This window comes from Hyperolius riggenbachi, chromosome 7 (genome assembly GCF_040937935.1).
Source record: "Hyperolius riggenbachi isolate aHypRig1 chromosome 7, aHypRig1.pri, whole genome shotgun sequence".
NCBI classification, from domain to species: domain Eukaryota; kingdom Metazoa; phylum Chordata; class Amphibia; order Anura; family Hyperoliidae; genus Hyperolius; species Hyperolius riggenbachi.
In genome coordinates, this window is record NC_090652.1 from 294,906,453 (window position 1) to 294,921,518 (window position 15,066).

General features: G+C 47.0%; 1 protein-coding gene across 1 annotated transcript; it reads left to right on the top strand.

Moving 5' to 3' along the window:
* The first annotated feature begins 381 nt into the window (after positions 1 to 381).
* Positions 382 to 3,422, top strand: CDK5R2 (cyclin dependent kinase 5 regulatory subunit 2). The gene has a single exon (XM_068247098.1). The coding sequence runs from the start codon at positions 1,345 to 1,347 to the stop codon at positions 2,308 to 2,310; it is 966 nt and encodes a 321-aa protein (XP_068103199.1). The 5' UTR covers positions 382 to 1,344; the 3' UTR covers positions 2,311 to 3,422.
* Positions 3,423 to 15,066: the final 11,644 nt, after the last annotated feature.

Here is a 15,066-nt window from a genome sequence, read left to right on the forward strand (position 1 = left end):
GCCCACTATGGCTATCCATCCATAGTGGAAAAGAGCCCACTATGGCTATAGTGGAAAAGAGCCCACCTCACTATGGCTATCCATCCTCTCACTATCCATACACCGCACAGGGTCACCCACAGATCACGTTGTCACTTCCGACATGTGGCCATGCTTACAGCTAACATTATAAGGCGTCCCGATCCCCCCGTGTCCGCAGCTGCCGCTGCAGATACCACGCCCACCAAGCTGCAGCCCGCAGCCCACAGGCTCGGCGCTCCGATTGGCCCCGCCGCCCGCCGCTCAGCTCCAGGCGAGCAGGCGATTGGCTGGTGGTGACTCGAGCTCCCGCCCTTAGAGTGAGAGTCCAGGCAGAGCGTGATGATGCTGCAGACAGAGGAGAGGAGGAGAGAGGTGCGCGGATGCTGAGTCCTCCTGTATCTCCATCAGCCTCCCGACGCCCATGATCCAGCGTATACTGCAAGGCTGCTGACCCGCATCCTGATATCTCATGCATGCTGCTGGAGGAAACTGGGGCCAACAGGAGTCTTCTGATACTCCCCGCACCCATCATTAGCCACCTGACACCCACTGCTGCACCCATCTCCATCCAACCACTGCAGCCTGTATATCAGCCTTCTCACATCCACCTCTAGGCACCAACTGCAATCTGCATCAATCTCCACTGCCACCCACTGCAGCCAGCTACTGAACACTGCCACTAACTGCAGACTGCGCCCGTATCAAGCCGGGGTACACTGCCACTAACTGCAGCCTGCGCCTATCTTCAGCCGGGGTCCACTGCCACTAACTGCAGCCTGCGCCTATCTTCAGCCGGAATACACTGCCACCCACTACAGCCTGCTGCCATCTTCAGCCAGGAGCCACCCAGAGACCATTCACCTGGATTGCACAGCATAGATTTTGCATCCCTTTCCTGACAGCATCAGTGCTCTGCCTAATCACTGTGCTCACAGATTCTTCTGCATTTACCTGCCAAGAACACATTTGGACTTCTAACAGTTCTTCTGCCTCAGAATCTGCCATTTTCAGACTGTAACTGCGCTCGGACATACTGCCATTGCCTGCCAGGGATTACAACTGGACAGCTCATCATCTGCCTGATCTTGACAGTCATAGAGGTTTCCTAAGTGGGCTTTCAAAAGACTCATCTCTACTCCATCTTGTTAAGCTCACCTTCTCTTTTACTACTGATGCAGCAAAGGTCTAGTTACCTCCTCTGATCGTGCCCAGGTCACCTTTTCCACTGCAGGAGTTGCCATTGCCGGCCCTCCTCCAGCCCCAGGTCAGAGGCACCTGTTCATCTTCCTTGTATTGCTCTGGTGCCACCTAGGACACTTGAACATGGGCACCGTACTGTCTCTGTCTCCGGCACCTGGAAAGGCTGGCCCTCTGGATGAGAAGAAACCTGAGCCCCCTGGAGTCGGGGGAGGATATTTAGCTATTCCTAATAGCAAAAATGGAGGCACTAAGCCCGAAAAAAGCCTAAAGAGACACTCTGTACTGATTTCTGCCCTTACCTGGAAGAGGCTAGTGGCAGCCTCAGCTAAGAAGAAGAATGCCAAGAAAATAAACCCCAACCCAGGACCTATAAATGGATTGTTGCTCCCCAACAATAATCCAGTGGAACAGCTCAATCATGAGAACCTACGCAAATCCCAGGTCAGTCCTGGTAGAAGGGAACCCAAGGCAGTACCTGTACCCACAGTGCCCCCTGGTTCTCTTGAAGGGCAGAAGGTCCAGCAGCAGCAGCTGGTGGCAGTGCAGAAGACAGCAAGTGGCCGGTCCCTTTACTCACCACGCCGGGTCATCGTTCAGGCCTCTACAGGTGAACTTCTTCGGTGTCTGGGAGAGTTTGTTTGCCGCCGATGCTATAAACTAAAAGAGCTGAGCCCCGGAGAACCCACCATGTGGTTCCGTAATGTTGACCGCTCGTTGCTCCTACAAGGTTGGCAAGACCAAGGCTTCATTACCCCTGCTAACCTAGTGTTCGTCTATCTGCTCTGTAGAGAGGCCATTGGTGATGAACTATCTAGTGAATTTGAGCTACAAGCCTCCTTCCTAACCTGCCTCTACTTAGCTTATTCCTATATGGGCAATGAGATATCTTACCCCCTCAAGCCCTTCCTCGTGGAGACTGACAAAGAGGTCTTCTGGCAACGATGCCTGAGCATCATTAACCGTATGAGTGCCAAAATGCTGCAGATCAACTCTGACCCTCACTACTTCACACAGGTCTTCCAGGACCTGAAGAACGAAGGGGAGACTAGGGAATCCAACGGCCACTGGACTATAAATCTGGACCGTTAAGACGGGGACGTTGGGGGCTGCGGGTTGGGTTGGGTGTGGACACTTCTAGGTATAACCAACTATTGTCCATGATCAACTTGAAGACTTGAGGCCTGAGTCCAGTTCACATGGTGCAAACGGAAATGCGGACTCCAGTACTTGGGTGGAAATGCTGGTAGATGCACTGACAGTCGGGGAGTATTTCAACATCCACTGGGTCGCTGTAGGTCGGTCATGCACTGCAAGGTTGCCCGCCCACGGGTACTGAAAGGGTCAACAGAAACTCACTTTACTGGTGTGAAGATGCACATCACTTTATTTATTTCATATTTATTTTGAGCTTTTTTTTCGCAGGTATAAAACACAGGGGGCTTGAGCTACACCCCCTGTCTCCAAGGTAACAGGCGCAGCAGATGCTACTGCCATCTAGCTCTTGGTGCATCTATAATTGCAGGTTCCAGGCATCAGCCGGGCACCAGGTGGTTTTACGATTTCTTGCTTAATTATTTCCCTGGGATCAGAGTCATCTCGATTTTTGCATCCATCCTTTCATGTCCTATAAAGGGCACCACAGGTTAACAGCATCAAGGCTCTTAAAATTGCACTGGCATTACACAGCCTTTTACCAACCTTTTTTTGTTCTTCCATGATATTAAATGAGTAATTCTGACATTTGCAACGTTATGCAAACCTAAGGGAGTTCATTGTTCTCACTGCGGCAGTCATTCTTCTCATTTTCATTCTAACTAAAGATTGTTTCATTGTTTACATTGGGTTTAAACTTTAATATTCCAGCACCCTCTTATGATGTGAGGGGTTCAGCTTGTTAAACCGTTCCAACAAGGTGACCTGTCCCCACCCCAGTTTTGCTGTTGCTGGTAACGAAAGCGAACGACTGGGTGCTGGAACCCCCAAACCGGACTTTGCGATTATTCCAATTATCCGACACCTCATAGTATGTATGAATGTAAGAAACAAAAGTATATATAAAAAAAGGACAAAAAAAAATGGAACGCAACATGCCGCAATATATCTGACAATGAAGCTGTTCGATGTGCCAACGGTGTTCAAATGTACAAAAACTAAAAAAAAAAAGCGTATTGTTTTATATTGTATATTTAAAAAAGGAAAAGAACTCATAAAAGTGATTTGATCTCTTCTTTTGGAGTAGATTGTGTTTTTGATTACTGTGTTTTTGATTACTGTCTTTTTAGCTCCATGTGTTTGCAAGAGGGCTTGTGGAAATTGCTTGATTGTTTGTTAAAGGACACCTGAAGTGAGAGGGTTATGGAGGCTGCCATATTTATCTCCTTATAAGCAATGCCAGTTGCCTGGCTGTCCTGCTGATCCTCTGCCTCTAATACATTTAGCCATAGTCCCCGAACAAGCATGCAGCATATCAGGTGTTTCTGACATTGTTGCCAGATCTGACAAGATTAGTCACATGTTTGTTTCTGGGGTGATTCAGACACTACTGCAGCCAAATAGACCAGCAGGGCTTCTAGGCAACTGGTATTGTTTTAAAAGGAAATAAATATGGCAGCCTTCATATTCTCTCTACAGTCCTTTAAATGCAATAATTATGCTAGTCAAGGCCCACAGAGCCATTTAGCCAGTGCTATCACAGTTTATGACTTACAATTTGACTTTACTTGAAGGTTGACAAGTAGAATCAGTATTTTACCTGCCTGAGTTTACTAATATGCTCCTTCCCTAGCCCCCCCCCCCCCCCTCCCCTCTTTTCCTTTGACTCTGCAGATAGGCTGCATCATTAGGTGTTGCTAAGAATGACAAGTGGGTGACATTGCAGCTTCCTGAGTGCTTGAGATGAAATAACATCCATAATTCATATGCGGTTTTTATTAGGGGCACGTAGCAGGCATATAATCAGATCTGGATGCAGTCTGCTTCTCAATGCCTCTCTGCAGAGATGTTGTTATGGCTGTTGATCTGGTCGCTAGCCGTGGTGCTGAATGTGGGAGCCAATTACTGTACAGAGTATGTTTTCACCCATGCAGGTTTTTGAATGGAATTACGCATCAGGGGAAATGCTGCTTTGCAATTCAGTGGATCCTGAATCCTGCATGTTGTTTATTATTGTGCAAGTACTTTTATATTCCCCTCCTGAAACTAATGTTGTTCATTCATTCAGGTAACCTTAAAGAGGAACTGTAGTGAAAATAACATAATGAATAAAATGTCTTATTGTTTACAGTATTTATTTATAGATTATTTAGCCAGTGTTTGCCCATTGTAAAATCTTTTCTCTTTCTGATTTACATTCTAAAATGTATCACTGGTGGTAACCTCTTTAGTTCTGCCAGGTGATCTGTACGGAATGTTCATTTACTGAGAGTTCTATGCTCATAGGGAGATACTACTTGCTTGGCAGTTGGAAAAAGCCATTATTTCCCACGATGCATTGCGCCTCACAGACAGCAAACTGTCAGGACCATGGTCATGACATCACACTGTGGGAGGATTTCTTGTGGAAAAGGGGGTATCAGCTACTGATTTGAATGAAGTTCAATCCTTGGTTAAAATTCCTCCTTTAAGAGGAATTTTAATCAAGAATTGAACTCCATTCCAATCAGTAGCTGATACCTTCTTTGCAATGAGAAATCTTTACCTTTTCTCGAACAGATCATCAGGAGTCTGTGTGGCTGATATTGTGGTGAAACCCCTCCCACAGTGTGATGTCATGACCAAGGTCCTGACAGTTTACTGTCTGTGAACCTGGTTGCATTGTGGGAAATAACGGCTGTTTCCAACTGCTAAGCAAGGAATATCTTCCTCTGTGCCTAGGCCTCTTAGTAGCGAACATTGCGTACAGATCACCTGGCAGAACTAAAGATGTCAGCATCAGTGATGCATTTCAGTAGGTAGATCAGGGAGAGGAAAGATTTTACAATGGGCAAACACTGACTATAATCTATAAATGAAAAAATAAGCACATTTATCCATAATGTTATTATCACTACAGTTCCTCTTTAAAGTACCCCTGAACTGAGAGGGACGTGGCAGCTGCCAAATTAATTTCCTTATAAACCATTCCAGTTGCTTGGCAGCTCTGCTGATCTCCTTGGCTGCAGTAGTATCCGGATCACATACCTGAAACAAGCATGCAGCTTGCAACTTAAGTCCGACTTAAAGGGATACTGTAGGGGGGGTCGGGGGGAAATGAGTTAAAGTTACCAGGGGCTTCTAATGGTCCCCTGCAGACATCCTGTGCCCGCGCAGCCACTCCCCAATGCTCCGGCCCCGCCTCTGGTTCACTTCTGGAATTTCAGACTTTAAAGTCTGAAAACCACTGCGCCTGCGCTGCCGTGTCCTCACTGCCGCTGCTGTCACCAGGAGCATACTGCGCAGGCCCAGTATAGTCTGTGCTTGCGCCGTACGCTCCTAGAGACATCAGGGGGAGCGAGGACACGGCAACGCAAGCGCAGTGGTTTTCAGACTTTAAAGTCTGAAATTCCAGAAGTGGGCCGGAGCATCGGTGAGTGGCTGCGCTGGCACAGGATGTCTGCAGGGGACCATTAGAAGCCCCAGGTAAGTTCAACTAATTTTCCCCCGACCCCCCCTACAGTATCCCTTTAATTTACGGATGCCTGAGGTGGCCAAACAGACTAAGAAACAAATTTACCTCCATGCATTCAGCTTTCCCAGTATGTCCTCTAATTTACCCCATAATTCTCTGTTTTGAAGTGAAATGTTCTGTAATAGGCCCTGACCCAGGTGGTCAGGACCTTTGCCCCGCATGCCCTTACGTGCATGCGTAGTAAGGGCTTTTCTATAGTGTTATGTGCGTCAGTGGCTGTGCTGACAGCCTCCTCCCCTCAGCTCACGCAGTCACAGCACTCAGAGCAGTGCATGTGAGCTAATTCTGGGAGGAGGCTGTTGGGAGCGTGGCCACTAACCCGCATGACATCAACTGTGCAGGCGCCGGACTATAGAAGAGCCATTATTGCGCATGCGCGAAAAAAAAACCTGCATCCGGTTCAAAGATCCTGACTGCTTAGGTCTGAGCCCATTATGGAGAATTTTACTTCAAAACGGAGGATGCGGCCCTTCACTGCTGCACAAGCTGGATTCATGGAGGTAAATATTTCGAGTCCGTTTGACTGCCTCATGTAACCTTTAAGTCAGACTTTAAGTGAACCAGAGACGAAGCACCCTCATGTATTTAACCATATATATCAGTGGGAACATTAGAGAAAACACCTACCCTGCTCTCTGTTTCATTCTTCACTGTTCAGCCTGCTTGTTATCAGCCCTGATAAAACCCCCCACTGAGCATTCAGTCTGGCTTTGCTATAATGACTCAGCTATAATGATTCCTGAGCAGAGCCACAAGGGGGCAGGCTTGGGCTTGAAAAGACACCAGAGAACATAGACTGAACTATAAATATTCCTGAGCAAAGCCAGACTGAATACTCAGTCGGGGATTTTATCAGGGCTGTCAAGAAGCAAGCTGAGCAGTGAAGAATGAAACAGAGAGCAGGGCAGGTGTTTTATCTAATGTTCCTACTGATATATATGGTAAAAAACATGAGGGTGCTTCGTCTCTGGCTCCCTTTAAGTGAGAAACTCCTAATCTGCATGCTTATTCAGGGTCTATGGCTAAAATTATTAGAAGCAGAGGATCAACAGGACAGCCAGGCAACTGACACAGAACATTTATATTGCGCTTTTCTCCTGGCAGACTCAAAGTGCCACTAGGGCACGCGCTATAGGCAGTAGCAGTGTTAGGGAATCTTGCCCAAGATCTCCTACTGAATAGGTGCTGGCTTACTGAACAGGAGGAACATAGATTTAAAGGACAACTGAAACCAGTAGGATATGGAGGCTGCCATATTTATTTCCTTTTAGACAATACCAGTTGCTGTCCTGCTGATCCTCTGCCTCTAATACTTTTAGCTATAGACCCTGAACAAGCATGCAGCAGATCAGCTGTTCTTTTCTGACATTATTATCAGATCTGACAATATTATCCACATGCTAGTTTCTGGTGTTATTCAAATGCTACTGCAGCCAAATAGATCAGCAGGGCTGCCAGGAACCAGGTATTGTTTAAAGTGACTCTGAAGTCTCTAAAAAAAATCTGTTTTTTATTACAAATTCCACATTAACATAATAGTCCTACCTAAACCACCGCATCCCCCCTAACTTGCCGGGGGCAATCCGGGCAACGCTTCCGTGTGAGGCAGAGGTTCGAGCTGCAGCCCTGCCTCACACGCGTCTGTCAGCGGTGGATCTCCGCCTATCCCCCGCCCCTCTCAGTCTACCTTCGCTGAGAGGGGCCGGGGAGGAGCGGAGATGCGTGTGAGGCAGGGCTGCAGCTCATAGCTCTGCCTCACATGGAAGAGTAGAGGGCAGCAAAATCCATGACCAAGAAAGTCGTGGATTTTGCAGGGGAGAGGGAGGGCGCGTTTAGATAGATTACAGCCGCGGGGATGCGGCAGTTTAGATAGGGCTAATATGTTAAAGAGGATTTTGTTATAAAAACTGATTTTTAAGAGACTTCAGTGTCTCTTTAAAAGGAAATACCTGTAAATATGGCAGCCTCCATTTTCTTCTCACTTCAGTTGTCCTTTAAACCCTGATCCCCTGTGTCAGAGGCAGAGCCCTGAACCAGTACACTATCCAGCCACTGATATTGTATATAAATATGGCAGCCTCCATATCTCTCCCAGTTCAGGTATCCTTTAAGGTGTATCCAAGACAAAATCTGAGGCCTCTTTCACAGTGCGACGTTAAAGTTGCACGCTAGAAAACATTTCAACGCAGACTAACGCACCGCAATACTAAGTCTGTGCGACATTCACAGTGCACACGTTGTGTTTGTGTGTAACGTGTCGCATTATCAGAAAGTGCTGCATGCTGTGCGTTATACACGTTATTAGCTGCGTTGGACTGTTTGCACATGCTCAGTAATGACTTGGAAGCATACTTTTCATTGCCTGTGTGCTCTACTGTAGGCGATGATAGACGTTGCGACTTTTTGGGGGTGTTGCGTTGCAATTTGCGTTGCGACTTTAACGTTGCATCAAAACGCAACGTCCTACTGTGAAAGAGGCCTACAACAAAAAACAGATTGTTGCCTAAAGTCAAGGGAAGCTCCTGGATATTCCAAAGGCATCCCATGTCCTCTTTGCCCCCACTGTTGCTGCGCACAAACCCTCAGATCATATCAGACAGGAGCTGCTTGGATAGGGTCTCGTGGCCAGGGCTGGGCCGAGGCAGAGGCGAGAGAGGCTCCAGCCTCAGGGCGCAGTGTAGGAGGAGGCGCACAACTCTCTCAGCTATCATTCCCCTATTGTGTTGGAAGCAGAGAGAAATAAGAAAAGGGCAAAGGGCATACATGGCAGTGACTGCAAGCCAGATAACTGGAGATTTAGGTGTTAGAGGGGTTGGGGGCCCTGGGGCGCCTCTTAGTCTAGTAGCAATCAGTGTGTGCCGGCTGGGGTGGGAGGGATGGAGGGGTGCAGTTTGGTGTCTCAGCCTTGTATGCTGGAGGACCTTATCCCGGCTCTGCTCGTGGCCATGCTCTCCGCTGTGTATAAGTGTGACCATACTGTGCCTGCATGAGTATGCCTGCGCAGTAAGCCGAAGCTGCTCATTCATGAGTGGCTCTGTCATACTGCACAGGAGCAGCTGTACTCGTGCAGTAGGACACGCTAGTACATAAAGAAGAGTGCAGCCGGGAATTTCCAGGGGGTCCCGGGCATAAGTGGTGGTCTACTTGGGTAAGTATTTGTTTTTTGTTTTACAGTCCTGCTCGGGTTCTATTTAACCCTTTAGCAGACAATTTATTTTGAGGCTTGCAAATGCTCCACACCAATTTATTTTACCAAATGTTTTTATTTCTTATTTATAAGCAGGGAAATGTAACAATTAGTACTGCTGTAATGTGTATTTATGGCCACTTGTCACTAGGGGGCAGTGTGAGACAATAGCAGAAGACTCCTGCTTACAGTTTCTGTATTTTCTTCTAGTAGAGAGAGAGATCAAAGCATTCCAATAATTTACAGCACAAGTTCTGCTGACTGAGGACAAATGCAGTGCACTTATCTTCACAGATAACGCTATTGAAGTTGCTAATGGTTTAAAGAGCTTGTGTACTGAGCTGTGCTCACAATCCCCTAAAATTAGCCCTGGATTAGTAATGAAACGTATTTAGTGTTCATTTTCACCTCCATTTTATAAAGCTGCTGCCCCCAGTATGTACAGTGTAAGCTGACGAGCCAAAGCTTGGGTACAAAATGAGATACTTACCTAAAGAGAAGTAAGCCTCAGGATCCTATTACAAAATGCTGAGAAATCCCATGTTACTTTTTGCATTTGCGCGGTTGTGTATTTTATTGGCATTTTCATATTGTACTTTCTATTTATAATGCTGTGGGTGCAATGTATCCAAAGCTGCTTTTTAGTTTGGTAAGGAACTTGAAGCAAGAGGTATATGGAGGCTGCCATATTTATTTCCTTTTAAACAGTGCCAGTTACCTGGCAGCCCTGCTGGTCTATTTGACCGCAGTATTGTCTAAATCACACCAGAAACAAGCATGCAGCTAATCTTGTCAGATCTGCAGCATGCTTGTTCAGGGTCTACGGCTAAAGGTATTAGAGGCAGAGGATCAGCAGGACAGCCAAGTAACTGGTATTGCTTAAAAGGAAATAAATATGGCAGTCTCCATATACCTCTCGCTTCAGGTCCCCTTTAACCACATAACGACCGCCTAACGCCGATAGGGGGCGGCTGGTCATGAGTGGTTTTACATGGAAACTTTCCATGTCAGTTCACGGAGGGTGTCTCAGTGAACAGCCTGCGAGCCTGCGAGCCTCCGATCGCGGCTCGCAGGCTAATTGTAAACACGCGGGGAAGAAATCCCAGCTGTTTACATCTATACGGCGCTGCTGCGCAGTAGCGCCGTAAAGGAGATCGGCGATCCCCGGCCTCTGATTGGCCGGGGATCGCCGGCATCTGACAGGCTGAAGCCTATCAGAGGTGGCGCAGGACGGATCGCCGTCCTGTGCTGCCCATTGAGCGAAGGAGAGGGAAGGAAGAAGGAATAGCGCTGCGGAGGGGGGTTTTGAGGAGCCCCCCCGCTTGGCCACACGGAGCGGCGGCGGTCAGACCCCCTTAGCTGGTCATCCCCCTAGTGGGGGAAAAAAGGGTGAAAGTCTGGTCGCCCTGCCTCACTGCTGATCTGTGCTGTGGGCTGGAGAGCCCACGCAGCACAGATCAGCAAAACACAGCCCGGTCCGTGGTTAAGCTACCCATACACAGGTAGATCATGGACCAATATGCCTAGCCATTAGATCCCTATACAATAAGAACTGTGTCAGATGGTGATCAGCTACCACATACAGCAAGCTCTATTTTGATAGATTTCAGTTGAAAATGATCATGCATTGATTGAATAGCAGGCATGGTACTGCAGTGCAAAGCTATGGGCCATCAATCCCCCACCACTCCTGTCCTGCCTCCATCGCAATGAGATTTTGCAATGTGTCCAATTAGACTTTCCATCAATAAACAGCACAAACTCGATCAAAAGTCAATCAATAGGCTATGTTGGAGCAATAGATTATGGGCAGATTCAGTCAAAGAAATTGGTTAAAAAAATCAAAGCATGGATGGCTTCGCACTATCGTCCCAATGAGATCCGACTGGAGAGATAGTACAGGCATCTTTGTACAGGCTGGAGAGCCCGACCCGGGCCGCGTGGTCGGGGACCGTTCGGGGGGCTATTGAGCGGTGGGGACCCGGCGGAACGGCACAGAGGGCGCGCAGGTAGCTTGGCCTCGTAAGTCCTTTAAGCACTACCAGTTGCCTGGCAGCCCTGCTGATCCTCTGCCTCTAATACTTTCAGCCATAGACCCTGAACAAGCATGCAGCAGATCAGCTGTTTCTGACATTATTGTCAGATCTGACAAGATTAGCTGAGTGCTTGTTTCTGGTGTTATTCAGACACTATTGCAGCCAAATAGATCAGTAGGGATGTCAGGCAACTCGTATTGTTTTAACAGGAAATAAATATGGCAGCCTCCATATTTTTCTCACTTCATTTGTCCTTTAAGCGAATGAAAGGTGTTCAGTTTACCTTACCTGGGGCTTTCTTCCTGTTGTGCCACACTGTCCCCGATTTTGCTGTGTTCCACTGCTGTGAAGCCACATCCCCCCCCTCCAACTGAAAATTGGCCGACTGAGCCCTACTGCACATGCGTCCTGGCCTGGATTGTACCTCTGTGGCCCAAAGCAATCTGTGCATGCACCATTGCATGTTTAATAAACTGCGCAAGCACAAAACATTCCCTGCCGTGGGGGAGCTATAGAGTCCAGTCCGCGCATGCACAGTAGCCTTGACAGGGCTCAGTCGGGCAGCTTTCAGGGGGGTGCAGCAGTGGAATGCAGCGGACTGGGAGGACAGCGCGGGACAGCCCCAGGTAAGTTAAACTGAACACCTTTCATTTGGTTAAGGGTCTCTTTGTTTCCTCTCAGGACTATTGATGGTCACATCTAGGAGACCTCATGGAGAAGCGTGTGATTTGTTTGATTAGCTGATTAATTTGCAAAGCTCTGATTTGCTGGGATCGCATCCTGCTTTAGCACATGATCAAGACTTACATATCTGTTACCTGAGCAAACTGTTCACACCCTTCTCTATGAGTTCTACAAGACATGAGCAGCACTACTCAGGATAGAATCTGGACTTGGGCCTTGTTCACATTATAAATTGCCAGTGCTATCGCAAGTGCTGAGCGATTGAGATTTATTGAGCTTTTTTCAAAGCGCTTTCCCCTGCACTTTGAGCTTAGAAAAGCGCTTTACGAAGCGCTTTTGGTGAGCGATTGAGATTTTCACTTCCTGACGTCAAGTCAGGAAGTGAACTCTTTGACCCGGAAAAGTATAAATAAATTGTATTTATTCTTAAAAGCGCTCGGGAAATCACTATACAAAGCGCTTTTTCAAGTGCTTTGTGATTTCCCTCTACCTTCCATGGAGCCAAACCGCTCAGAAAATGGTACAGGCAGCGATTTTGGGATCGGAAAGCAATCGAAACGCTCATATGTGAACACTCTTATAGGAACAAAAAGCTCTTAAAAAAATCCACAAATGCTCATAGTGTGAACAAGCCCTTACAGTGTGTACACATGCATGAGTAGCCCAAAGGGATCAGAAGTCAATCCCTTAGGTGACAGCTCAGGGCCGAGTGCTGTACAGACTAGCCTCTACCTGAAGGCTAGCGATGCGTACTGTTGCTATAAAGCAGAGAGGAGGGACGACACATTGCGCACAATGGAGTAGATTTGGGTAAAGAGGAGAACAATGTCCTCAGTCGAGGTGATCCAGCACTTCGAATCATCAGTGGAATCCATTGGTGAGGGTCAGGGCCACTGTACACAATATTATTATTTAGTATTTATATAGCGCTGACATCCTCCATAGCGCTGTACTAATTATATTGTGTTGTTACCTAACTGTCCCTCAGAGGGGCTCACAATCTAAACCCTGCCATAGTCATATGTCTCTATATCGTGTAGTGTATGTATTGGAGTCTAGGGCCAATTAAGGGGAAAGCAAATTAACTCACATGTATGTTTTTGGGATGCATGAGGAAACCAGAGTGTCCAGAGGAAACCCACACAGACATGGGGAGAACATACAAACTTCATGCAGATAGTGCCCTGACTGCGAGAGTGCTAACTACTACGCCTCCGTGCCGCCCACTGTACACATCTAGCGTGTGTGCGAGACAGTGCCAGATCTGTGATTACACTCTATTGAATAATTATTTTATCCTCACTTGTTTCAGGCCCTGGGGTCTCTGAGGGGAGGAGCTCTGAGCAAGTATAAAAGCGTGCTGAGGACAGGGATGGCTGCAGCAGTGTGGTGAGGCTTACATGCTGGAGGTGGCACAGGAAGCTGTGAGCTGTGATTGGTGGTGTCTCCCTCATGTCTACATAATGGATCAGGTACAAAGATCAGTGTCCATTAAAGTGGACCTGAACTCAGAACTTCCTCTCTACTCTAATAGATAAGCAACAGCTTAATAACCTTTAAAGAAAAAAATTCTTTATACAAATCCTGCAATAAATCTGCAATGTGTCTCCTTCCTGCTTTCATGGAAGCAGACCTAGGGGATTGATTCACAAAGGTTACTTATTTTTCACCTTAAAGAGACACTGAAGCGAACTTGTTTTGCCTATTTTACCTTATAATTTGCTTCAGTGCTCTAATGCCAAGTAATCCGCCGTGTCCCCGCCGCTAATTGAGGGCTGCAGAGCCCACAAATCCCTCTGCAAATATCCACGACCAACTTGGTCATGGATTTTGCTGCGCTGAGGGCAGAGTTTCCGGCTTCAGCTCTGCCCCTCCTGACGTCAATCGCCGCGTGGATCGCTGCCTCTCCCCACCCCTCTGTGAAGGAAGAGTGAGAGGGGCGGGGAGAGGCGGCGATCCGCCACGATTGACATCAGGAGGGGCAGAGCTGAAGCTGAAAGCTCTGCCCCTTCCAGGAAATGCCGGCGGATTGCCCCCCTGGGATTTGGCTGCAGCCCTCGTTTAGCGGCGGGGACACGGCGGATTACTTGAAATTAGAGCACTGAAGCGAATTATAAGGTAAAATAGGCAAAATAAGTTCGCTTCAGTGTCTCTTTAATGCCGGGAATACACCATGAAATTTTTTGGCAGAATGGATCATTTCTGACATGTCCGATCTGATTGTCGCTCGTTTTCTAATCGATTTCTCATAAAAATGAATGGAAATAGATCAGAAAAACGATCGGACAGTAAATCTGCTGAAATATGTCATCGTGTACTCCCAGCACAACTGTAAGGAGTGCTAATGCATGAGATAAATAAATAAAGAGAGATAATTCATGAGATATATAGATAAGGAGAGATAATTCATGAGATAAATACCAGTAGATAAGGAGAGCTAAACCATGAGTTATGTCGGTGATCTGCAAACGTGGCTGTCCAGCTATTAAGGAACTACAAGTCCCACAATGCATTTGCATTAATGAATCATGACTGTGGCTGTCAGACTCCTGCAATGCATTGTGGGACTTGTAGTACCTTAGCAGCTGGAGAGCCAAGTTTGTAGATCACTTAGTTATGTCAAATAAGGAGAGCTAAACCATGAGTTATGTCAAATAAGGAGAGCTAAACCATGGGTTACGGTAAGTCATTTAAGGAGAGATACATTGTGAGTTAATAAATGAGGTGAGATATTTAACAGAAAAGCTTTGTGAATCAGGCCCATAGTGTTAACATCTTGTGTTTACAAATTAACAGCTCTGCCGAGGCAGACAGCTGACACAGATGAGAGATCAAATTACACTTGTGATTAGTCGCAGGTGAGGGGGATTAGACAGGTTAAACTCTCCGAGACGTGGGCATAAGACTCTCCTAACGATTATCGTACCCTGTATGCTGCACAACTCATTGGTGCTATATGCGCAATTATACATCTGGGTCCTGTGTCTAAGGACGCACGATGTGAGTATTAGCTTTCATCTTTTCAACCAGTATATGTTGTTTTATGAACCTGTGAGATGAAATGTTATAGTGTGATCTGACCCATCTCTATGCTGGTTTATTTGGGTGGTGGACACCTGTTGAGTGGCTATTTCACTGGGTGACTGCACATCACTATAACTAGGAGCGCTGAGGAATTGTGGAGTATAGTATGTATGTACAGTGTCATTCCTGCATAGAACTGGGCTGTGTTCCTCTTTTTTCATTTTCTCACTGTAAGGGCTACTAATTCA